Source organism: Anser brachyrhynchus, assembly GCF_964034855.1.
Source record: "Anser brachyrhynchus genome assembly, chromosome: 3".
Taxonomy (NCBI): Eukaryota; Metazoa; Chordata; class Aves; order Anseriformes; family Anatidae; genus Anser; species Anser brachyrhynchus.
Genome location: NC_137696.1, coordinates 36,991,436 through 37,018,035, shown reverse-complemented (window position 1 = coordinate 37,018,035; position 26,600 = coordinate 36,991,436). Strand labels below are relative to the sequence as shown.

The 26,600-nt window shown below is 44.3% G+C and overlaps 1 protein-coding gene and 1 long non-coding RNA gene across 4 annotated transcripts in view; one reads left to right on the top strand and one right to left on the bottom strand.

Moving 5' to 3' along the window:
* Positions 1 to 22,188, bottom strand: LOC308192520. 3 transcript variants are annotated; one of them, XR_013948872.1, is made up of 4 exons: positions 22,138 to 22,188; positions 14,102 to 14,259; positions 13,800 to 13,938; positions 1,519 to 4,258 (listed from the first exon to the last, which is right to left on the bottom strand). It is a non-coding gene; the product is annotated as an uncharacterized lncRNA (long non-coding RNA). The 3 variants fall into 3 exon arrangements; XR_013948870.1 differs by lacking the exon at positions 1,519 to 4,258 and adding an exon at positions 1 to 167 and having other exon boundaries at positions 13,800 to 14,259; XR_013948871.1 differs by having other exon boundaries at positions 13,800 to 14,259.
* The window catches only part of ZFAND3 (zinc finger AN1-type containing 3), a 135,950-nt gene continuing 130,502 nt past the window's right edge, over positions 21,153 to 26,600 (top strand). Inside the window, exon 1 of the mRNA XM_080586150.1 lies at positions 21,153 to 21,375. Within this exon, the coding sequence (XP_080442276.1) occupies positions 21,305 to 21,375 (71 nt within the window). The 5' untranslated portion in view covers positions 21,153 to 21,304. The remainder of the gene's footprint in view (positions 21,376 to 26,600) is intronic.

The window sequence follows — 26,600 nt, the reverse complement described above, 5'->3', positions numbered from 1 at the left end:
GGAAAGGTGGAGTTGATGAGAGGCATTGGGAGGTTAGGCAGGAGAAATCCGTGGAGTAAAGGGTTGGAAGAAGAGTGAGGAGCAGGAGGCAATGCAGGCACCCTTGCATGTGTGTTGAAGCAGGTTGTCCTTATGCTGGAGGAGTTCACCCTGGCATGAATGGGGTCCTGAAAAACAGAGAAGGGACCTATTTGAAAGGCAGAGGACAGACAAGGGAGATGTGGTGACTTCATGTGGCAGAACAGCCTTCTCACAGGTGCAGCATCGCTTCACCAACAACTTTCCTGGGCATGCTTTGTCTTCTGCTCTCAGTGAGAAGCTGCAGCATTGCCTTGGCTTCCTGCTCTCCTTTATTGTGCTAGGGGACAAATTCAAAGCACAATGCCAAGCAGGGTCCTGCAACAGCCTTACTAGGCCTAAGGTCTGATGGTGGCAAGAGAGTGACTGTGACCAGACAAGGGGTATTTAATCTCCTTCCATTTTCACACATCTTGTTTTGGGAAATATACCTCATAAAATGACATGGGATCTGAAAGTTAATAATGTTCATTAAATAGCAAATTGTGTTCTTTATTGCCCAAACTCTCCCTAACTGAAGTATCAGTAGACTTGGATGCCTCTCTTAAGCATTCATTTATCTGAAAGTCCTGCACTGTCATTAGTTTGATCGGTCTGGAAGCATGTGCTGCAGTGATTGACCTGGCTGGTATAAAAATGAAAAAGGCTGGGAGAATGGGGATGGTGAGCAAGTGGTGGTGTGCAATTACTATGCAAATTTCAAGGGAATAATCATCACCAAACAAAACTTCTGTTATGTGGATGCTACTTGCAGGAAATATAGCATCAAAATGGGAATTTTAAGCCAAACAGATTGGAGAAACTTCCTAATTCCCATTGGCCTAAAATAACACCAACTGCAGGACTTGCTGAACATATTTAAGTGCCTTCCTTATTCCCTCTCTATAAGCCTAAGATACACCTTAACACAAATTCTGCTACTACCTTCTTGAGAACCCTTTTGCTTCAGTGGTATAGCAAGTTTATGCCGTGTTTATGGAGCATCTCTTCCCTGGGTCTGCTCCAGCTTTTTGTACAGGGAAGGGATCCTGTATTTCCAGGAATTTTCCATCCTCATAGCCCTAGCCAAGTTAGGACTAGTCTCCCCTTTGCCACCAGCACAGGCTGAAGCCTGCACACCCCCTTCAGCACCAAATATCAGACCCAAAGCCTTGGAGAAGGAATAGGTACATGGAGTATTGCCAGAGACTTTGTTTATGGCCTTGGGGGTTTTCCTCCATTTCTGCCAGAGCTCTGTTCCTTCATTGTTGCAATGAGCTATATCCTAAGGGGATTCTTCTCCATTCGTTCATTTTGGTATATACTCATATAATTTGAGATTGCAGACATCAAGTTTAGGGCAAATCCAAGCAGCCCGCTCGTCTCCCTGGGTGTAGGATGATCTATGACTTTTTGATGGTACCTCACATATGCTGGGCAATGAGATTGCAGAGTATGGCACTATATGTGAGATTTCTGAGAGTAAGATTTTTACAGCCTACTTTTGGGTGCACACACCATTAGCCAAATCACATTAGCTTCACCTTTGATCTGTTGAGACCCTACAGGTAAACAGTGAAACAGACTTAGCATGAAGCAATATCGTATGGGACATCAGCAAGATGCTGTGCAGAAGGGTTCAAAGTATAAATGTGTCCACACAAACCTTTATACGCTAAAGCTCATCCAAAGATTTTCACAAAAGACATTTTTGTATTGAATCCAATCAATGAAAAATGAACATTGACTTTCTGTAATTCACTGTGAGAATTCAAAGTGTTTCAGGTTTGTAAGAAAAGGGTAGTACAAAAGCATAAATAAGATAAACTGGCCATTAGGTAGCGTTTGTCATGTGGCTGTGAATAACTGAAGAAAGCATGTGAGCAGCACATGCAAGATAGCCACATAACAAAGGATTTGGGAGAAAGGGTTGATCTTTGGGAGAAGATCAGAAGAAAATGTTAGAGTTTATTCCTCTTATGAATTTATTTAACTCTCTGACTGCTTGTTTTTTAAATCAAAATAAAAGATTACTGGTGGACCTCCATGGTCCTTGGATGATGTACTCAGGACACCTCATTCAGCACTTTGGGCTGGACCCTTTGTACTGAATATGTTCTTGGCATAATCCCAGTGCCTTCCACAAAGATGTACCCCATTTCCACAGTGCTGATTTTGCCCTCTCTTGTTGAGCCCACGTAACTGCACTCTGCATTCTCACAGTAGGGAAGAAGCACGTTGCGTGCCGAGACTGCAGATTTAAGGGGTAAATAGAATGAAAGGCATGACTGCAATTTCATTAATTTTACTCAAGTCTGGGCAAACTCAGAAAGCTTTCTAGGCATGGTTTTGAAATGAGGAAATATTAAACCACCTTTTCTTTTTTTTTTTTTTAATTATCAGCTCTGTCCCTGATTGAATATTTTCTGCGTCATTTCAGACACCAGGATTCATAGTCAATCAGACAGGACTTTCAGAAGAGGCTGTCCAAGTACCTGGAGGTCAAAGCAAAAAAGTCTTGGAAATGAACTCTCCTTAATATCTGAATGTTGTTCACAGTTCAGAAGTGTTTCTTGTCCACTGGCAACCACACTTTGCCTATGGTCTTCACGATTTCAACTACCTCAACAAAGAAATTTTGCTTCATGTGTAGAGGTGGCTAATGCCATAACTGATGAAGGCCTGAGATCCGTTCATGTTTGGAGCAGTGTTTACTGTGGAAACAACTCTACTGCATTATCCTTTAGGGCTTATAGAAACAAATCAACAGGGGTGGAAGAAAATAAAAGCTGATCAGCCCTCCCCAGGGCAGCTTTCATGACTTGCGATGGGTAGGAATGAGCCTGTGTAAGCTCAGTCCCACTCCCCTCTTCCTTCCCCGTGTGCTGTCCCAGACACTTGTGCATCTTTTCCCTGAGTCTGTTGAATTCTGTCTGTATATGATGAAGTCCTTGATGCTCTTGTAAATTATGCAGAACGAGTATGTGAGAGACTGAAAGTACTCCTAACTACTCCCTGGGCTGGCAGCTTGAAGCAGAGCAGCTTGCAGGGGAACAGACGGCAGCGTTCAAAATATTTGGGCTCCCCAGAGCCAGAGGTTTGAGTCCCAGCAGGGCCAATTCAGCTACTTGTTCCCAGTTGCTTTACTGCAGTCCACAAATCTTCTTGTCCCTAACGCTCTAGACAAGACCTTCAAATCCTGAGACTGTGCCTGGTTTGTATGCCTGCAACATATTTTGTAGCACTCCTGGTGAGGGCTGGGGTTTCCCCAGTGTTTTGGGGTAATGTTTGCACCAGAAAAGATCGAAATATCTAATTGGCAGGAATCCTAGACCTTCTGGGGAATACATTTCCTGGGGAGGTATTCAATAGATAAAATGCTCTGCCATGTATATATCAATATTTACAATTCCTAGGACCAAATCTGGAGTATCTTCCTGCATAATTAGAACTCACACATATTTTGACAGTGCTAAGTAAGCACGTTGGGCCTCAGCTACAATTTATAATGTGCTTTGGGATTAAAGGTGTCCTATAAATGTAAGATTATTATTAATAACAATATCATTGCAAATCCCAGAACAGTGAGCTGGGAGCAGATACACAGTATTTTGCATGCTTGTTAAACCAAATATAACCACTACAGGAGACCGAGTTATTCTCACCTTTTATTAGACTGAAGCAGACAAGCAGTGTGAACAAATATGATTAAAAAGACCCTCTGGATTAAATGTACCCCTGATTGCTCTTGCAAGCCAGATATCAAATTTTGTGGTATTTTCTAGAGGTTGTTTTTTACTCTACAGTCTTCATCTGATTTTACGGTCAGCACTACTTCAAACTTATTACATTTGTAACAGGATACAAATACAGCACCATTAATTTAATTTTATTTACATTTCAGAGTTATTCAGATAGAATAAATTGAATGGAATTTGATTGAAACTGTCCTGCAGGACTGACTTTAAGCACATTCAACAAGAGTGCTTGATAAATAATGGCAGCATTTAGTACACAAAAGACACCCCCTTGGACTGGAGGATTTGCAGCAGTCATTAACAGACGAGGGAAAAGAAACACTGCCAAGAACAGAGCTAAGCTGAACACTTCCATTTGAAATCCAGTTCTCACTGCAGCCATCTTCAGACGGGACCGCTACTACAGAGGATGGTGACCTTCCACATACAGCTCTGTCTGCGACCTGCAGAAAGCAGTCGCTGTCCTGTGTGTTTCATTAGCACAGCACTCAGTGTTCAAGTGAACATTTATATAAGAGGAAGAAGAAATACCAGTGCTTGTTTTGCAGTGACCCTTGGAAATCCTGGTTAATGATGGAGAAGCTGTTGTATAGACACTTTGCAGAACCAACACACATTCCCAAATTCAAATCAAAAGGATGATGGATGTGTCTTGGCAGACAGGGAAGTGGAAAGGGTGAATGGACTCGTGTTTGTGTGTGTGATGGGGAGTGGCCAAACCACTGTCAAGCTCTTCGTAGGCAGCATGGTAATGCCAGGGTTTTAGCAGAGGTTTGCAAAAGGATAATGAGGGGGTTTCACACTTCTTTACCAACATTCATCCCAGTAGCACCAGGGAAGACAGCACAGAAGTGTTTCTATAAAAATGTTAACAAGTGAGAAATAGAGACTGACAGAATGATGAGAAGGGAAACGACATTGTCATAGCAAAGGAGAGCTCTTTGGCAGGGTGGGAAGGGCCTGACAGGAAAGATAAATAGCTTGTGTTTGATGGAGTAAAGAGGAGGAATGTAGTAGGGGAGCAAAGAATGTGTAAAATCCTCAAGCTGATGGATTAGGAGGATGATCTTTACAGCAGTATTTTGCAGGGATGTGCACAGACTGAAATTACACTTGGCAAGACCAAAGAGAAGGGTGTTTCAGTAATCAAGATGCAAGGCAGTTTAGTTTTAGCCAGGTTAGATGAGGCCTTCTGATGCTTTTAAACAGGGAAGCTAGGCTACTGCCATGATCTTTCCTATCTTGCCCAGAAGTGAATGGCAGAGTTTTGAACCACTTTTTTGCTACTAATTATTTTTGTTTCATTCTTAGCTGAATGTGTTTTGTTCCTGCTCTTGTCAGCCTGTAGCATTCATAAGACAATCGCATTCACATGTGTGGAAGAAGGACATACCCTCAAAAGCTGTGGGCTGTAGAGTTTTTGGCATCCAGCCACCCCTCTAACTGATCTCATTTAAGCCCTGCAGGAGATTTTGAAGGTATCACAGTTAGGATAGACATGTGAGATTTGTTAGTGACTATTTGGTGGTACCTAATAGGTGGCCCTCCAGGTCAACCTTCTTACAGAGCTAGCACAAGGAAAAAGGGATTCTGTTTGAGGCTACTAGGATTTTTGTGATCTGTCACAGTGGGGCATCTGGTTATGAAGAAATGGAACTGCCTTGCAATACCAAACAAATTGTCCATATAGTTTAATAATCCCTCTGTGATAGTGCCTGGTGAAATGCTTCCGATTAAATACAGGAAACGAAGCAGAAGACAAGTAGGAATGACTTGCCAACAGGGGAAGTTTCTTTCTAATTCTTATCAGTTAACAACTGGCCTAGGTCCTGAAGCAAGAGGGTTTATATCCTTTCATAACAAAAGAAAATACATATTCTATTTAATGAGAACATCCCCAATTACATTATCCGTATAAATGTCTAATCCTTTTTTTGAATCCTACTAATCTCTTAGGCTTAATGTTATCTTATGGGAATGAGCTAATTAGGCATTGTATAAAATGTATTTCCTTTTAACAGTTTTATATGTGGTGCTTTTTATTTCCGTTGAAAGTCCCCTCATCCTGGTATTCTGGAAGGGCAAATAGGACTGTCGATTTTTCCTCTTTCTACCACCTGTATTTTCCACAACCCAACCGGGAACCAACTCCCTGATGTGTAACTTTCAGTGTTTTCCAACCTTCCTCTGCCGAATAAAACATTCATTCACATCCTTTTACAATCTCTGCCACTTGTATCTGAGAGCCTTATTTGGTATCCTCACTGAAACAGGAAACCAGGGCAGGACAAGATCGTGCTGCTTTCTTCAGCAAGGGCATTACCATGACTGCAAACTGACTTGCCCCATACTCTAGGTAGATTTACTTTATTTGCATGTTTGCTCACCCCATTATGCCCTGAGCAAGTGAATCCCTAAAGCTGTCCCTCATACCACCTTTATTCCCTTCCTGTGATGTTACAGCTCAAGCAAAACTCATTGAGATGTCTAGGTGGTTTCCACGACTCCTTCTGGAGCATCGCTGTGTGCCTGCTGGCGTGGGAGCTGGCCCATCATCACTGCCTGCTGCCAGGGGTTGCCTCTGCCATTGCTCCATCTCCACCAGGTTTAAGGAGACTATGGCAGCATCAGATCCACCTCTTACACCTACGTTTCCCTCCCCTTTCCAAACCAGTGAATCATTGTCAGCTCAAAAACCGATCGCCTGTTCCTATGTTTTGTTTCCAGCTCTTTTGCAGGTGTCTGATGGCTCCTCCTCTCACCTTTCACTTGCTTTTTTAACAGTGTCATGGCAGGGGGTTTTGAAAAGCGTTTTTAAAGATCCAAATAAAATCTGACAACTTGTTCACATCCTATAACCCTGCAGTGGTGCTGGAGTCATGATAGCAAAGCTTAGTTCTCACTAGAATATAAAGAGCCTGTATGGAGCAGAATATAGAAATTGTGAAGGACTTCTATATTCTGGATTGAGTACAGCACTTCTGGCTCTCATCCAAGTATCCTCACATTGATTTTTTTTTTTTCAGAGTTTGTACAGGAAGCCAAACAACCTTTCCATTGAACCTACAAGTAAACTGATCACAAGCCAAAGATGAGCCCTCTCTCTGCAGCTATCTGAACCACTACAGCAGCATTTGTTGAGTGTGCCTTTATTTTTCTGGTTTTAATCTGCAGTGTGCTGACAGCCCCAGAAAGATCCTTAATGGATTTTAATAGCAATGCAGCACTAAACATATATAGCACCTGCCACACCAAGGCATCCCAGTAGGCCTCCCAAATAATAGAGTTTAAAGCTTCTGCTTTCAGGAGCCAAAGGCAAGGCTCAAGAGAGCAAAATTAAGTCTGGGTTTTAAAATATTGACAAGCTCACCATTATTAATTTCAAGAGGAGAATTAATCACTGATGGACTGGATTGCAGAGGAGAAAGCAGGGCAGGATCAGCAGAGACAGCACTGATGAACTTGGAACCACACTGCTGGATGGGAACCTTTCAAACCCCAGCAACGAAAGCCTCTGTTCAACATGCAACAATTGAAAGTTTACAACTGCTTAGCACATTGTAATTAAAATAAGTCACTACTATAGTGACTTGTCACATACTAGTGACAAGAAGTCTGAAGTTGGCCTCACTGTATGGCTTTTTGAGCTTTCATGGGGTGCCTTCTATGCAGAGGTCTCAAAGCACTCTACAAGTACTAACAGGTTACACCACTCTGGTAGCAAAAGCATTATAGCTATTGTAAACCAACACACACAAAGATCAAATGATCTGTGCAAATGAATTCATAGCAGTATCAATAGTGAAAATCCAAGAGCTCTGGTTCTGTTTCCTCATCTGCCCATTAGACAATGAAGCTTCCTGAAACTTCAAGAGTCTGAAGCATCACATGCATGACTTCTCTTTCACTTTGCTCCTAATCCTAGGAATGGTTATATATGTGCTATTAAGGCTTTTATAACATAAATTATGGTAGTCTTATCTGACATAAAGCAGGAGCCATTTCCTTTCATCACTAGAATGTCGTGGTTTTAAAGCCAAAGAAGCAGGAGAAGGATCAAAACTTGTGTTTCCTGAGCTGCGTGATCCTTCAGCAAAAAAAAAATTAAAAAGTCAGAAACAGCTTGCAGAACACCTGAAACAAGAATACAAGGGGATGCTGAAATGTTTAGAACATTTAGGAACAGTTTAACAGACCCTGGTAAGAGATGTTACCCTTTTCAATGGAATACGAAATCTACTTCTTATCTACCTGCATGAGCTCATGAAAGCTGCTTCTGAACTACAGCTGCACAATTCCAGACAGGTCACCCATTCCAGTAGGAAATAGGGCACATGCACTCTGAATATTACAGAAAATATACACTTTTTGGTTCCATATCTTTAAAACTTAAATGCATCTTCAAATGATTACAGCTATCTTCTTATTCACAAGTTACTCATCACATGTCTAATAAATCTGTGAGCACCAATCTGTGCGTCAAGCCACAAGTTCCCATTTGAAACTCTTAAAATATTTTTTTTTTATAATGGCAATAAATGATTTTGATTCAGGCAGCATAAGTAACTGTAACTTATAGATATTATGCAGAACTGAGCTTGGAAAAAGGCATTTTTATTTCTCTACTGTAAGACTGCCCTCCTTGATTTTCAAACTATTCTCAGACATTTTGCTGCCAGGCAAAAGGTGACATGTAAAATAAGTTATTGGAAGAAAAGGGTATGACTGAGCAAAAAGTACACAGAGAAAAGACAAAAAGAGCTTTTCTTTGGCAAAGAAAGTTTATAACTAAGCACAAGCAGTGCAAAAAAAAAAAAAAAAACTGGTCTGGGGATTCAAATTATTTTTGTAATCCAGTACATGAACTTCACCCTTCTTCAAGGTCATTCTCTCCTTCTGTCTACTAAGAAGCCCACTTACAATTTTTTTTTTTTTTCAGCCTCTGTTGAAGGTGTGAGTAGGAACATAGCTCTGACTGAGCTCTTTTTGGCTAGGAACCAGTTAGTGCCCTAGAGCTTATCTACAAATCTGTAGCATGACTTCCTTTCACCTAGAGAGCATCTGACTCTGGAAACTAAAATGCTGAACTGGTACTTTTGGGCTCTGCCACGGTTGTTTGGTGTCAGGAGAATCCAGCTGGGTAAATGAGGTAACAGTTAGCAAAGACACACTTCTGTCATCCTCAGTTCAAGAAAATATAGGACCAGTGTCAATGTTGCCTAATGAAGAAGGTACAACTCAAAATAGGATGCGTTAGAGTTAGTTCCTTCTGGCATTCAGATGAGAAAATGATGGAGGGGCATATGTTTTTCTAAATTCCTAAGCACCACAGAGGTGCCACATAAAACATGAGGCATGCTGCATGTCAGAGCTCCCTCTGGTTCATGCACCAGCCTGTGCAAGCCAGGAAACAAGCAGTAAAAAAACTGCATGCTGTCCTTTCTGTCACCACATCTAAAGCTGGTGCAGTCATCAAAAACAGCTGGCGCTGACACTGATTAGAAGAAGAAATCAGTCTAGTATGGATCACAGACACCCAAAAGGGTCAAACAGCTGAAGGGACAAAGAAAACTCATAGGTATTGCATCAGACTGATGTGTCTATTTGGCTGGCCCTTCCTGAGGGATGCTGCCCTCCGGGCAGGTAGTTTAGCAAGGAACTGAGAAGCACCTTTTGCACCTTGCAGCTTAAGGGAAGAGAAGGGATGCTCACTGATTCCTGGGAAAGAGCTGAGCTTTTTATTAGGGTTTATTCAGGGCTGGCACGGCATGAGAGGGGAAGAGAAGGGAGAGTGAGTTTAATAAGTGGGTGCTTTATCCTCTTTTCTTTGATGGTTTTATACATGAAGAGGACTGTGTGTGTTTCATTCAGCAACCCAGTACTGCTAAGCATTGTCATAACATAAAACACTGAGGCAGTTCTGCCTTGATAAAGTTACCAGCCAGAAACAGCGAGCACAGAACAGATCAATATATAATGTGGGAGTCATCAGCAAACCACCTGCTTAGCCAATGTCTAGCAGCCTGTCTCCAGAAATAGACTACATGAGGCAAACACGGGCGTAAGAGGTTCTGCAGTAAATAACTCTAGATGAAGCTAGAGCTAACTACTGAGAGTTTGTCTCTCACCCATTTTTCTACTGCCCCACCTATGGCTGTAGTCCTTGTGCATTTTGTTTCAAGGTCGATTTTCATCCTCATAAAAAAAAAAAAAAAAAAAGCTATACATATTTCAGGATTATAAAGTAGAGCCTAGGTTTTAGTGTAAGCTGAATCCAAACTGGACACAGCTGAAACCTAGAGAGCGGAGTTTAATTTTAGTAGTCCTTCAATGCCACCACACAGCCTCCTAAGCCTGTGCTTTCCCGTCCCTCTATTGGCCCTGCTTCTTCACCGGCACACTAGAAGCCACCTGCTAGTTTCTAGCAAACCTTGAACCCAAAATATCACACCATGCGCTATTTCTTCGCTGCTCAGCTCTCTCCAGCAGCCTGAAATGACACAATCTGAATGGGTTGCTTGCTGGGCTGAGCACTCAGCTGTTGGTGAGAGGAGAAAAAGTGTGTGGCTGGGGACACGCACTGACACCTGCACAAAAACAGCCACAGAGGCTGGCAAAGGAAAGCTTTGGGCAGGTGGATGTCCTGCGTGGGGGTAGGTTAAATACAGTACCACCACCCCACTGCCTGCTTTGCAACAGCAACCGTGGCCACGAGGCTTTCCCACAGCAAGGAGGTGCGTGGCCAGGTGCTGGTACAGGGTCAAAGAAAAGAGAGAGCAGACTACCTTGAGAGAGACCTTGGCAACAGGAGGACCAAAAAAAAAAGCAGGAACAGACCTTGGGACAGATTGTGTGATCAAGTGGAGCTGGAGATAATTGTATTTTAAAGATCTCCTGGGGAATGGGCTTAGAATAGAAGTAGCAGCAGGGCTGGATCTGTAGCTATGTAAATAGCTAAAGCCACATTTGTTAGCAGGGAGAGGGAAATGGAGAGCTGGGTCTAAATAGGTAAATTTCTTTGTAACAGGTCAGTGCGCTGTTAGACAGATGTGCCAATACTAGTGGTGTAACACTGTCCCACACAGGCTGTTACAAGTCCCAGGGCTATACTAAATGAAATTGTTGACAGAAATACCAGTCTCCAGGGGTTATTTGTTCATAGCCTGCTGTTTGGGAATAATGCAGGAAGCTGGAGAAGAGATAATTTTGTAACCATCTTCTGGTATCTCAGTTCAGCACCATCTGGATGTTCACCCCAGTTTTTCCCTATTCCTGACTGAATGCTTCAGATTTTTTTACAGAGGGGAGACTTGCTGCAAGCTGTGATATTCATAAGCAGGATAAATGTCCAACAGCTGCCAGTGAGCTCTCCCAATTCATTCATATGCTGATCACTCAATAGGTGCAGAAATCTCTCCTCAGAATAAGAAGGTGGTTTTCTGTCAAAAGCCCAAGAAAAGTCATCCTGTCTCTTCTTTAGGGCTCTACAGGAAAATGGCATCCCGTAGGGTTTCTCTAGGTTGGAGAAACATTAGAGCAGCAGTGGTAATGAGCCATACACCTGATTTCAAGCTGCCCCCTCCTTTTTTAACTAAATTTGTTTAATTAAACCATTTGAAACCAACACAGCAGCATATGTGTGGCTGGTGTCGGTAAGTAGGCTACTAATATCTTTTGAAAAGGTTAAGCAATTAAACGAAGGCATGGCTAGTAGCCAAAACCACAAACTAGTGAACTAGTTACCATTCCATAATGTAGGACTTAAAACACAACTTTCCTTCTTGCTCTGGAAAAAAAAAAAAAAAAAAAGAAGTATGTTCTTTCATTGTTTTGATAGGACTTGTCACCTCAGACTGGCTAAGGCAGCCGTTCTGACCTTCCAGCGAGAGGCAGAAAGAGAGACGTTAAAAACTTCAGGGGGAACGAGGTGCAAGGAAAGCCCCACTGTGTTGTGCATGTGCTGCACTCTTCTCCATTTTTCTTGGGTATGCATACTGCTTCCTGGCAGCTGCGAAAACTTTTGGTATCACATCTGTTATTTCTTCATAAATTGCTTAGATTGTACCATGGATCTGTACATACATGCTGCAGAAAGAAAGAAGAATAAAGATGTTGCACCCAAAGCTTGTAACGAAACATTAAACTCTTGAAATGATAGAAAGAAGGGTAACACCTTCCTCTGCACTTGACAGACAGCTCTACAGAGCATCACCTACCCCCTCACAGCATGGCACAGCCTTCCTGTGATGGTGGTTGTGAGGACACGGGTCCCCACCTTGTCATTTCGGTCCAGCCACAGCATAGACAAGGGCATTTGCTGGCTGCCCGTGCATGCATGCAAACCAGAAAGGTTTTGAACCCCTTACTGGAGAGCTCTCCCCATCTTCTCACAGACGTTGCACAGATGCAGTATGCTGCAGAAAACAGGAGCTGCATCCAGCAGGCCTTGCAGGCAGCACGGCCATGCCTTCAGTGCACCAGATGTGCGCTCCAGCAATGGCTCAGCACGCATAAACTGTCTTGTCCCAGGTGCTTTGATTTCAGCATTTAACTTCTTGAACCAGAGCAGTGCATCTGTTTTTCTTTAAAAAGGGGCGCTCAGCCTGGTTGTGTTGATCCTGGATGCAAGAGTGGCTATCTCACCCCATGCAATAAATCAGCATGGCCAGAAAGCACTAGGGTAGAAGGGAGATGGACACAGCGTGTGGCCTTCCCTCTGGGCCCAAAGGAGGGAGGTGATGGGCCCATCCCAGAAAGGCAGGAAACTACCACTGAGCATGATTAATGGCTATCAAGACCTACTCACAATCATGCTGTCTGGAGGATTTGTCTGACCTCTTGATCAGAGAGATGAATGAGTTCATGTTAAGGAGACCCTTCTACGAATTGCAGGTAATGATAGCACTTCACTAATTAGCACAGGCAGCTCCCACCTCAGAGCTGTTGTCTATAAATTGCCTCCAAAGGCCAGTAGAAATTCCTGGATAGGGTTTTTCAAGCTTTTCTCTGAAACCAGGAAAGCTGAAGCCTTTTTTGCTTGCTGGAGAAATGATTAGAAATAGACCAATAGAACAGGAAAACAAATCTGTTTGACCCAAATCCCATTTTGAGGTGTCAAAGAGAAACTGTTGTATCACTTCAGAAATATATGCTACTACAGACAAAGCCACTATTTCAGCTTTTCCCTCAGCCTCCTTGTGCCTCTCACATCCCCATTAGCCACTGCTGTGGGGGTTAATAAAGGAACGAGTAAGCTCAGCAGCAGGCAGTGAAAGTGACGGTCCCAAACGTGCAGACCAGCTTCAGGAGGCTAATTGCAACAGTATGAGCTTGAGGATCCCTGCTCAGAAGTCTCTCAATTCTAGTATTGCTTACCAAGAGCTCGCTGATACCTTCTCTTTTCCTGTCCTCCTGTTACTCTTTTCTCCATTGCCATGGTTTCAGCCTGTGGTATTTCACTGAACTATTTCCAGCTTGTTAACCATTGACCTGTCCCTATGGTACACCTCCTCCTGTCTCCTGCCTTCAAGATCTACCCTGTAACCTGTCCCTCTGTTTAAAAGTTCTCTGTAAAATACAATAAACCTCCCCAAAAGCCATTTACCTACCCAAACAGAGACTCATGCTCTCTCCCCTACAAGAGAGAAGGGTGGGTAGACATACACGATCATCCAGTCTCTCCTTCCTGTGTCAGCCATCGGCTCCAAACCTCGGTGTGGGTATTTGCACTGGTCTTCTGGCCAAATGTAAGGCCAGACTCTTACTCCATTCAGATTATCATTTGTCCTATGAATCGACACATTTGTAGCATGAACAGGCCAGAGTCAGTCCTGAAATCAAAGACGGGTTTGGGAAGCTGGAGGGGTGAGTGCATGTTCAGCAGGTGAAGTTAAGAAGCTGTAAGGAGTCCATCTCCCCTCACCACCCCAGGACCTTTACATCCCCCATCCATGCACAGACATGTAGAGCCGCTTTCCCTCCTACCTGCTTATAAGCAATCCTCCCTCTAGCAGGAGCTGACTGCCTCTGGGACCATCTGTGTAACTGGAGTGTGTATTATACGCCATGCAGTTTGGGACAGAGAATCCAAGAGCCTTTGAGACAAGGCTTGCCATGCCTGCTGCTGTGGAAAGAAACGGAGGGCGCTCCTTGTGCTATGGGGAGACATCAGCCCCCCAGCAGCACCCCCACACCACCCATCCCTCTTTCTGCACTGGTGGCAGCTTCAACAGAGCTGCACAGGACCAAAACGAGGGCCAGCAGCTGGAGTATTGCCTGCTGCTCACACAGGGTGCTTCGGTCATTCAGCTCAGTCACTGCAGCTCTTCTCTCTCCTAGTCTGCTCTCTGCTTTCCACCTCATCTACAACTACGACGTTGTTGGGCAACTCAACTTCTTTCTCGTTCGTCGTGGGTGAAAGCTCCTTCTCATCTCCATTCTCAGCCTGGGGACAGAAGAACAGAGCACACCACCTCGGGTGTATTACTGCGGGAGGGGGGACAGGACTTACAAGCAGCCCTAACCAATTCACCTCCTCTTCCTCCTTCTTCGGCCTCTGTCCAAGTCCAGCCTGCAAGTGCACCTGGAGTCTGCCAGCCATTTGCAGCCAGCAGCTGGCATGATGTTCCTCAGAGGTGACCCGAAAAGCAAGTGGACTGAGCACAAATGTGTCTGCCTGGTCATATAGCATAAAAGAAAGCTCTAAGTGTGCACACAGCAAAGGAAATTTTGCCATGGGTACAACTGTTAACACTTTAAAGTTGTTTTATAACAGCGTCAGACAAATTTGAAACAGCTGCTCTGTATGCTATTCATTTCCAGCGGCAATGTCTGTTTTTTTTTTTACTTGCTATAAAAGAAATTGGTGCTGCTGTTGTTTACAAAATTACCCAGGCTGCACTTATGACTTCTAACTACTGATCTTGCTGTGCTCACATGGACACCAGAAATGGCAAGATCAGGATTTTCTTGGCTAACGTTGGTGCCGCATCCCTGAAAAATCTAAATGTTGAGTGTACTATGGAAGGGAGCAGGCAGGGGCAGAAGGGGAGAATCACAGGGTCCCAATTCACATTTTCCTCAGATCTTTTGTCATTGAACTACTGAGCACTTTCTCATGCCGCTAAGCAATTAAGCCTCCCTGACATTGTGGCGCTTATGAGGGAATTGCTGCTCATCTCAGCTGTGCTCAGAAACACCAGGTCAGGAGTCAGACAACTGACAAACCCACTGAGGGGCCTGGAAACGCATTCCGATGCAGATTTCCCCATCCGACATCTTCAGAGATGCTGAGGAAAGGGCAGGAACAGCTCGTCTTCAAACAGATTGCTAGGGGCAGGCACCTTCCAGTTTAATGAAGACCGGACTGCTTTATATTTATACAAGGTCAAGGCTTTATCATGCTTGTTTATCTACCTTAGAGTAGGACCCAGAAGACCTAGGTGCAGACAAGGACCCTTTGGTCTAGTATTGTGAAAATACTGAAGGGAAGCCAGGAAGCAAAGGAAATATATAAATATCACGCATCTTCCACCTTTCTGTTTAATTATATTATTTTGCCTTAAGCTCCCTTTTCAAATGAAAGGAAATTTCTAGTGCTTTATTTACTTTTAACTCTTCCATTTATAAACCAAGTAGTTGCATCGAAGATGATTTGGGGTGCCGCTGTTAAGTGATGCTGAATCCAGGGCAAAGGAGGAGGTCTTGAGGGTTGCAAAGGAAGCACTCATGGCACAAGCTCTGAAAGAGGACATAGACCCCTGCATGGGCTGCTGTATTGGGAAGACAGTTTGTTTCACTTTCCAAGGCTGCTTTTCTCCTGGTAAAATTGCCGTGATAATGCTTATCTTTTTTTTTTTTTTTTAAAAAAAAAAAAAAAGTGCCTGGAGCTCACTTGTTAAAAAGAGCTCTCAAAGGCTAAGAATGGTTTTTGCTGAGTCTGCTGTCTATGATTAGGAAATGCCTAGCATGATGTGACCATCATTACACATTCATGAGTCTCACTGTTTATAACAATAAAAAAAAAGTATCAGCTTATATAGAACATCTGATCTGCAGGTTTATTTTTCTGTGAATGATTTCATTCTTAGTCATTGTCACATCTGTGTGGGGTCACTATTATCCCCTCTCCTTTCATTAAATCATGCCAAAAGTTTTGCTGTTGTTGTTTTAATATTTGATCTGTCATTTTTTAGATTAGCCTAGAATGTTTTGTTTAATTGCACTATATATATATATATATGTATGTATTTTATTTATTTATTTTTTGCATTTGTGTTTTTCTCAAAGTGTCCTGGATTACATAAAGGGCAGGAAGAGGAAGGAATACATGTGTGAAATAAATAAAAGTATTATTAATAATAATTGCCTCTGGGTTAGTCATATCCTTGCAAATTGCATCTGGCTGTGTTAAGAGTTATTGCTTTCACCTTGGACTCTCCGTCCAGCCATTAATTGCAAAGAAATGCCACTCTTTTAGTTAGAGCAATAATAACAACTAATTCTTGTTTCTAAAAATGCCACCCAGTAAAGATTCTGCTTCCAGACTGTCAATGAGATGTATGAGCATTTCCATTTCAGAAAGCAAAACTGAGGCACAGAGAGATTTAAAACAACATGGAAAAAACGTCAAAGTCCTGACTCCAAATTCTGTGCTGCGACTATTTAAACTTTTCTTTTAGTGTTCAAATGTATGTTTTATGTTTTAAAAAAGACGTAGCTATGAAAACCTTCTAATCTACATGACTCATAAGTTGATAATTCACAGATGATTCTATTTTTTTTGCTTCGTCAACACAACCAATGTTGAGAGCCAAGATGAACTCAGCTTGTCTTCTTTAATCTGGAGGCTTCCTCTGAGTAGCAAAGAAGCCTGGAGTCAGATTCATTGAGGCCCAAGCCAGAGGCTAAGGTGCGGGCATTTCTGTCTTCAGATTGCTTGCACTGACACCTAACTCAGACTAAACGAATAAGCAAATCCTGAGGCATTCAGCTGGATCACACCCTGCTATGCCAGCTGCATACAAAGAACCAAGACGTGCTTTTCTAATGTAGAAAACGAGATGAGCTAAGCATTGTAAAGCAGGCATTTGAAAGGCTGACAGCCCTGGTCCTGATTCAGCCAAAAGAATGTGTGCCAGTCTCGGGCAGGGTTCAGTCGCCTTTTTCGGGGTCCCATCTGTGATGCTGACTTGCTGCAGGTTAATTTCTTCATGGGCGATAGCCTATGCCCCTGGGCTCCTGCGAATCATTGTAATTGTTCACCTTTATAGCTAGATATGGCTACGGCTCAGACATGTCATCTCCATCGCCCTTTTCCACATGCTCATTTTACTTTTCAACCTCAGTAGAGGGTTTAACAAGAATGATCTTCCAAAAGAAAAGATTTTGCTACGAAGCATATCAGCCTACTGGAGAGGAATAAAAAGTGGTGATTATTTCAATCAGCTCAAGAGTCTCTCTAACAGATTGGCACCACATGAGTCACTTTTATCATTTTATGGTAATTTAGATCTCAAGATGAGAAGGAAGATGTACAATACTTGTGACATTCTCCACCTGCTCTACTTCACGGTTGTGCACATGTATCTCAACCGGGCAATCATGTTTATACCAAAATAAACAACCCAAAACGTTCTGATTGTACACAGGTACAACTCTTTCTAGTATATATGAAGAAAGGGAACACTTGAGAAACAACGATACTTAGTTGTTGCTTCTAAATCTGGTAGAGTTCTGCCTCCTGATCCTGAGAAGTCTGTTACCTCATCTAATCCTGCATTGTGGCCCCACTGAGAATGAGCCCAAAGCACTTCAGCAAGAGGTAAAAAATCAGACTTCACCGTGAGAACATTTTCCTTATTTGACCTTAGTATTTCTTCCCTTAGAAACATATCTTTTACATCTTTTACTAAACTGTGTGTTTCCTTCTGGTAAATACCTTCCATGTTTGTTATGTAATCATTCACTGGTCAAACTGTAAACATTACATTTTTAGAGTATTTCATTGTCTGCAGACTACATGTATTTTGGTCGCTCTTCTCTGCATTCTGTGATTTTTCTGCAATAAGATGCCCAGAGAAAAGCTGCAGGGTGACTACAGTCTCATTAAGCATTACTACCTTCCCCATCCATTTCATGCATTCGGATAAGCAGAACTAAAATTACATTAGCTGTTTCTGTTGGCATAGAGTTAAATTGTTGCTCACTGCTCTTCTGACATAACCACTTTTCAAGTTACTTTCCTACTACTAAGTAGTTTTTTTTTTTTTCCCCAACTAAGTACACCTTTCCTCACCAAGGTTGAAACAAGCCTTCTTGTAACTGGACCATACGATGACTTTCTGAGTATGAATGTTCCCACCCCTATCCAACTAATGCCTTGCATAAGCTTTCTAGGTGCTGCTTATCCATTTGTTTGCACATGCTTGTACATTAGTTCAGAAGGTATCCAGGGCTTGGACTCTCTGGATGGAAAAAAAAAAAGAATAAAGAAAATGTCAGTAACGAAGCTCCTCAGTCAGGGAGCCAGCGGCCTGGCTCAATAGATCTGTTGGAAGAATGGCTTACACACTCTATGGAGGTTGTGATGCCCTGTTCATAACTATATTAATTTTAGATCAGCTGAACAGATTTTCTCCCAGCCAGCTTCCAAAGAAGCATCGCACACCAGGACTTTCCGTTGCTGTGATGTTGCACTACAGAAACACTTTCTGGAGGTTGCAAATGGAGTGATAAGACTAGAAGAAACATGACACAAACCGAAACATTTAAAGGTTTAGAGAAACAAGTTCAGATTAATGTAATGATTTTTCCAGAAGTAATTCTGAATGATACATCAGTAATTTATACCTTCTGCTACTTAAATAAAATAGGAAATACCACAATTATTGAAAAACAGTGTGGCAGAAGTTATTCTTTAAAAAATTCCAAAATACTGTTTTAGACATAAGACATTACAGCACCAAGCACACATGCTCTTTCTATTCTGTCCCAGAGTGTTGAAGTATACTAGAATCCTAAAGATTTTTTCCCCTTCAGATTATTCCTCCATAGGGCATCAGTATTGGGCAGAGCTAAATTGCTGTTGAGGTGTCTTCATTGTCATCGTGTTAAATATATACTTACTTCTTGTAATCCCATTATGTCTGAACTCATGTTTTTCTTGTGTTTAACTTGGAATGAATTACCAAACCACTATAGGATTTTTAAAAATCTGAATTGCTTCGCAAACCAGAACTTGGGCATTAAACCCAACATAACCTTACAAAATAAAGTTTATTTGGAATGACACAAGTGTACTGAGCAAGAAGACCACAGAGAATGCTTCTCCATGACATTTGTAACAGCTGAAAGCTGACTCCATTTTAATTGCAAATCAGGACATATGAACTAGCTATCAAATCATCTTTAAAGAAAGACAGAATGTACTGCTTAACCGAAGGGAGTTTACAGCCTCCGGTAGCACTATAGGTAGCCAGCACATAAGGGACAATTTTAATATTCAGTTGACTTACTGGTTTAAAGGGCTGAGTTAATGAAGCTGGGGCTATTTTGTTCAAGTACTCACTTCTCTCAGTGCACTCACAGTGCTGCCTCAGCAGTGAGGCTCCTCCAAGAGCTGTGCCAAGAGGAAGCTCTCACACCCCAGCACACAGGGCGCTCACTGCGCAGCCACAGACTACTTCCAGAGGGCTGGCACCAGTTGATCTGTCAATGAAAACTCTCAACACACATCCCGTCTCCATTGTACCGCTTCGATCTTACACTCAGTGATGTTTTTGCTTTCAAAGTTTCTGCTGAGGAAGAGCAAGGTCTGGCTGAGCTACAGCCCGGCTGGTTCATCAACAGGGAGTCAGTCAGCCTGAGCCTCGATGGTTGTTGGATAAACCAACTGCTATTAGTGAGCTCAGTCATAAACCTCTCTTCAGAAGCAGCCTGTTTACTTGAGTTTAATTAAATTTCAACATGTAAAAAAGTTTTAAGCTTGTCTCTGTGCGTTCCATGACTAGTTTTTTCCCTCTGCCATGAATTAATTTGATACAAAATTCTTAAAGATGGTCAATATTTAAGTCAAAAGAGTTTTGGCAGAATTAATCAACTGTTCACAAAGACCTACATACTCCAGGATTTGTTAACAACGTATATTACTTTCAATGTCAAACATCCTTGGGTTTAGGTTCAAAGTCAAAACGTGAGATAACACCACCTCAAGAATGTATTACAATTCCACCTGCATAATCACCACACCGGTATTTTTCCACATGCCATTTTCCACAAAGAGGTCAAAAGAGCAATTTCTGGCAGGGGGTTGGTGTTATTTCCATGTCACACACAAAACCAAGGTACGGCAAGGCTGCGACTTGCCCCAGGCCGCTTGCTAAGCCTGCACTGTAGGTACGATGCCCATTACTCATCTCCCAAGTCCAGACGCTGGCATTCCCCTCTCCTTTCCCTTTGCAGCCAGCTGCCCAGCCCAGCGGGGTGCCTGCCGCCCATCTCTCTGCTCGCCCTGCTTCACCCCGGCCATTTCCCCCCCTCTGTGGCCAGATCAGCAGGGCCGCGGTGCCCCCATTCCCACTGCTGAGGCCAGCCCTCAGCTTAGCTTCCCGAGACAGCCAAGAACAGAGCACAGGACAGCCGCGTGCTTTAGGAACGTGACCGTTTTTATTTCACAGAGAGGCGAACAGCAGGCGAACGCCCGCCACGGGGCGCCGAGCTGACAGCGGCCCGGACCGAGCAGCACGGGGCAGGCCCCGAGCCCCGCTGGGCCACCGGCCCACTTCCGCGTCGCGGGCCTACCGCGCATGCGCCGCCACGGCCGGCCGCCCCCCCACTCCCCCCCTCGTTCGCCGGCTGTACCACTACGGCGTAACGTGTGGGTGGGAGTGAACGCGGGGTAGAGGAGCCAGCCGGCTCTGAGAGCCCAGGCAGCCCCTCGTGGCCTCGTTACGGAGATACTCGTTCCCTTCTCGAGTGTGCGGGCGCCTCCTAAACTCGCTTCTCCCCTCATTCCCACCCCCGCTCAATCCCGTCTCCCCCCGGGGCAGCACATTGGTACAGGCCGCTCCCAGCTGATCCGGCGGCTCGGCGAAACCATCGCGCTCAGGCCAGGGGGAGGCGAGGTGCCGGGGCCGGGCCCGTGTCTGTGTGTGCGCGGGGAGGGGAGGGGAGGGGGGCGCATTGTTGAGTCAGGGGCCGAGCGGCGCGGCGGGGCGGACGGGCGCACCTCGCCGCGGCGGCGGGGGGGGGACGTCACAGCGGGCGGGCGGCAACGCGGGCCCCGCCGCTAGGGCGCGGCCGCCCCCCCTCCCGCGGCCACCCCTCCGCCGCCTCTCCGGTGGTGGCGCCCGGCTCCAGCTGACCGGCCTGGAATCCCGGCTCACAGCCCCGCCGCCCCCCCCTCCCCCCCCCCCCACCGCCCGCCGCCGCCGCCGCCCCGGCCCCGGCCCCGGCCCCGGCCCGGCCCCGGCCCCGCTCCCGGCCCCGCCATGGGAGACGCCGGCAGCGAGCGCAGCAAGGCGCCCAGCCTGCCGCCGCGCTGCCCCTGCGGCTTCTGGGGGTAAGCGAGGGCCCCGCGGGCCGGGAGGGGGCTGGGCTGGGCTGCGGCCGGGCGGGGCGGCGGCGGAGGGGAGGGGGGGGACCGGGAACGGGCAGGGGAAGGGGCAGGGGCCGGGGCTGAGCCCTGGGGAGGGGCTGGGAGGGGGGAGGGGGCTGCGTTGTGCCCCCCTAAGTGTGGGTTTGGGGCGGGGGGGGCTGCTTGTACCCCTCAGGTGGGGGCAGGCCCGGCTGTGAACCCCCCCGGGCCGCCCCCGGGGTCCCCTCGCCTCCCCCGAGCCTCCCCCGAGCCCCCCCGGGCCGCCCCCGTCTCCCCCCGGTTCCCCCCTCCCAGCCCCACAGGGAGCCGGGGGGGGGGGGTGGCTCCAACTGCTTTCCCCCCCCCCCAGGTCAAGGGGAAAACGCTGTGTAAAATGGTGGTCCCGTCACCTCGGGGAGCCCCACGGCCTGCCTGGCTGCTGGCCGGCCTCCTGCGAGGAAGGGAGAAGTAGGGCTGCTGTTATTGAGCCAGAGCTGGGGTAAAAATACCAAGCCGGGCCCTCGCTAACCCCCTACCCGCCCTAGGGTGCTGGATACGCTTCCATCGCCGATCACTTCTTGTATTTTAAATCAGACGTATCATGGCAGGTGGTTTGCTGCCAGACACACGCAGCCACAAAACGCCCCTAATATATATATATATATATCCCAGAAATGTTAGTCCCTAACGCTCCTGCTGACGAAATGCTCGAAGAACACACGACTAAATAGACTTCTGAGGGCTCACCTGAGCTTTCCGCTTGTCTGTGGTTGTGCCTTCCTGGGATTTATGGCGTGCAATGTAAGGTGCTCGGGGGGGGGGCAGTGGAGGCTGGGAGGAAGGAGATGCAATAAGAGTGATTTAGCGGTGTCGCTGTACGGGGGGTGCTTCCAGTGGAGCGGCAGGATTTTAAGTGAAATCCGTTTTCGTGAGTTATGAGAGAAAACATGAAGTGCAACATATGCCGTGGCCCTGCCGGGAGTGATTGTGCAAGGCATATTACAAATATACAGTAAATTGTTCTGTTAATTTCTGTTTTCTCAGGCTGCCATGTTTGGAGCTGATGCTTTCTGCAGTGTAGTGGGGAGCAAGTTGCTGCTGTCTCTGAGGCAGCGCACCGACTCGTGTAACCTGATCTTGGCGTGAGAGGAGAGTCACAGAAAGTTGAAAGTGAACTTTTCCTCTGGGCTGAACTTTTGGGCTAGTTCAGAGGGTTGTGATAGAGAGACAAAAATCTGGTGCGTCGTGTTTGAGGATCTGGTTAATGGTGACAGGAGGCCCTCAAGAAAACCCGTTGCCTTTAAAGCCATTACTCTTCTCTTAAAACCTACGTTTCCCTTGAATAAACAATTATCAAAATGCTATTTCTTGCTCCCTTTCTCCCAGGTGCCTTTCAATACTCATTGGCAAGCTTTGTAGCTATATTTCCACTTCAAAAAATGAATAAATTGCACCATCAGCTTCCACAGTCTGATGGCTTGTTGTACTTCTCTGTCTTGAAGAAACTTAAGTGTTGTCCTCTCCTTATTCACCTGGGCCTTGCCAGTGCTTGAAAGGATCTGCTGGTAAATCTGTATGGACATGCCCTTGTAGCAGCGTTGCACTGGCAGGAGGACTCATGGTGTCACGGTGTTATGCCAGCATTCTGAAGGAAGTAAGTCAAGCTAGGATAAAGGGTTGTATGCCTCTGAATTCTGCTGCTCTTGGTGTCAGTTAGGGTTGTGCCAAAAACGTGTCTTAAAGAGGATGGAGTCTTCTCGGTGACCTTTATGTTGCTTTGACACTGGGGATAACAGGGCCATGCTTGCCTTTTCTCTGCAGAATTCTAGCATTTCATCCTATGAAAAGTTCTGAAACTTGTAACTTGATGAAAAAATTGCTATGAACTTTCTAAAGAAAGGCATATAGAGGAATAGCTTTGCTTTGTTTCCTGGTCTGCATCAGTCCAGTGATGGAGAATCCTTGGATGGCCGCTCTCGAGTGCGCCTGAACCACACAGGCTGCAGAAGAGTTCATTGCCAGTGGGTCAGACCGTCGGGTCTAGACGTTACCCAGTACGTCTTGTGGCCGAGTGTAAAAGATAGCGTTGGGGCTTGGTGGTGGCGGTTTTGTTTGTTTTGTTTTGGCTTGACTTTTGTTTACTGCTAGCAGTACCATTTATGGTGAGATGAATACTTTTCTGCAGTAATCCACAAACGTAGCATTAAGGAAAATATTGAGAAAACCATTAAGAAAACCGTTGAAGTAAGCTGTGGATCTGTGGGCTGAACTTTGCCTGTTGATGAATAGTCATAAAGTAGCTCCTGAAGTACACATTGGTCTAGTGGTGGTATTCAAAGGGTTAACAGGAGAGGACTGTACATACTATTGCATTAAAGTTGGAGGGGTTCTTTTAAAATGCTGGATTTTATATTAGAAATTCAGATCCTGTAGGTTGCAGGAATCTCTAGTGACTGGAAAACTACTAAACTCTTGATGTTTCAAGATCTAAGAGACTGAAAAATGAACAACTGAAAGAAGGACTTGAGTGAGCCTGCTCAGAACTTCTGAAACATCTGCTTAAGGTCAACAACTAACGTTTTCTTACCTTTTGTGGAAGATCACAGAAGCAATCCTTAAATCTTCTGCAGACTTCCCCTTCTCTTTAGTATGTCCAGTCTGTCACTTTTGCTCCAGCGAGGTTCAGATGGAACACGGAGATGATCTTTATATTTTTACAAAATCATCTCACACAGATAGCCTCAATTGGGCAAACCTCATCTGTATTGATTTATTTATGTAAAATTCACACAGCTTGCTGTTTGGAAATATTTTACCCCCTGCTCTTTCTATTTTTATATCTTAAACTTCAGTTAGTTGCAACTGTTTTGCTTTTTATTGGGATAGTTTTTGTGTATAAAGGTTGGAAATGGTGCAGTGTGCAAGATGTTATTTTAGATTACTTCATTTAGAGTTTATGCTGTGCTTAGCTTCTCATTCTTATGATCTGGAAAAATTCTTTCTTCTTTTTCTGATTAACAGACCATGTAAATTTTTTTTCTTAGATGAGTGGATTTCAGAAACGAGTCTTTTCTGACATATATAAAATCTTCTGCTCTGTGTTAATAAATACATGGAAATATTGCAATATGTATATATTCCAGTTAAGCCACTTTGCTTATTAGAAATGAGGCATAATCCTTTAATGAACTTCATGTCGGCAGTTCCTCATCGGCTTCTGAAGGACTCCACAAAGGTTTCACTTGCGTATAGCTCATCAAAGGGCTGGGGCTTTTACTATTACACTGTTAGATGAGTGGATGAGACTTGTAAGCTAAAATACTCCTTGGCTGGTAGAAGCGTACATTGTGAAGGAGTCAGAGAGGGTAATACTGCTGTGATTCTGTTTGTACCGTAGTGAGCGCTGCTTGGTTTTCTTACGGTCCAGATGACGCCAGACCATCGCGTTTAGTGCCTGAGAACCAGGAAAGAAGGGAATATGCTAATGGACCTAAAAGAAATGAATTCCATTCTTGAAATGGTGGCAACCAGCAGGAAGTTGATTGAAAACACAGTATGCTTAGTTTAATCTCATCGTTTTTCTGGCACTATAAGGTACTGTAGTCAGCTGAAACTGATGGCAGTGCTGTTTGAGAACACGCCAGCAGGGGTTTTGCAGGATGGTACCATTTGTTCTGCCTTCTCTGACACTGTGTGCATCATAGACATGGTGAGGCATTGTGCCCCAAGCATTGTGTGCAGACCCAATCCAGAGTTTATTTCGGAGTCTGGATTTTCCAGTTACTTGTGTATCACCAGGGCCCTGCCATGCCAAACTGGCTCTTCTCTCAATTCTGTTTCCTAAAATTAAACGCTTGATCAAGTGGTGAATCATTTAACCTAAGCACGATTAGTTTATGACTATATATCACCAAAGCTTTTTTTCTTCGCTTATATATATATATATATATATATATATGTCATTGGTTACTTGTATGTATGTGCCGTTAACAAGCCTCCTCTTTGGCTGATCTTTTCCTTCTTTTTTATGGGTGATTGCAGCTGTTCATTCCATAGGAGCTCTCAGTGACTGTCCATTTATACTTTCTAATCTCATAGGCTGTGTACGTCATCCTCAATGAATAATGCCTTCATAAACCTAATTTTAAGTACTGTTGAAACACTCCATAGATGTTCCTAAGTGAGGCTTGATGAAACTGTAGAAATAGGCACCTTTCCCTCTAAGAATTAGTTTTTGCTGGCCTCGAATCGTGCAGTTACTTAGGCTTTCACTTACTCTATCTTTGGATCAGATGCTAGAAAAAATAACAAAATTGGCAGCTTATGCAAGTCAGTGCATCCAGTCCCAAACAAGTTACCGTTTATTAGCCCTCGGTATTAACTGAGGTCTTTGAGCGCCCAGGGAGGACACAACAAGTGCCTGGGGTAGCTGTCTGTGGGTGGTGCCGTGCGAGGGGCAGGGTGTCTCTGCAGTGCTACTGATGACACGAAATGTCAATTCTTTCAATTGCGATACCTTGATTTGAATCAATAAATAAATTAATGATGCTTGTGTTTTAGGAAGGCTAATTCTTACTGTGCTGTGCAAGACCCAAAATGTGTTTTTGTAAGAATAAAAGCTTATTTGCTTTTATTACTTTCAAGTGTGCTGTAATACAAGTAAAATTAACTTCCATAGAATTATACGAACGTTTATAGGCCATCTATTACAGTGAGCTAGAGTTGGTTTGAATCAGGTAATTAATTTGCCTGAAGTGGTCGTTATATTTTGTTTTGGCTTTAGCTTATGGCTAAAACAGTTGAATTTCTTTTTATATACTATAAATGAACTTATTTAATGTTGTGTTACATTCTTGGGTGAAAGTGAGTGGAGCAGTTTGTAGTTAAAGCCATCGTTAACTGCTGCGAGGTAGGTGTATTGCACAAATTGGAAGAAGAGATTATTTAACTAACAGAAACAAAAGGCCTGATGAGGAATTGGTCTAGTCACAGATTTTCCAAGGAAATGCTACAGAGGATGTGGAGAGACTTTGGAGAGACAATGACTTCTTTTGCTTGGATTTAAATTGTAGAAGATACTGAGAATTATGAGACATGGAGAAGCTTCAATCCAAGGAGACAGTGGAGAGAAAAACTGGACTTTGTCATGTTCCCTGTTTGAATAACAATATAAAGAACGAAGAACAATAGTTTGTGAGGTTCTTGGGATT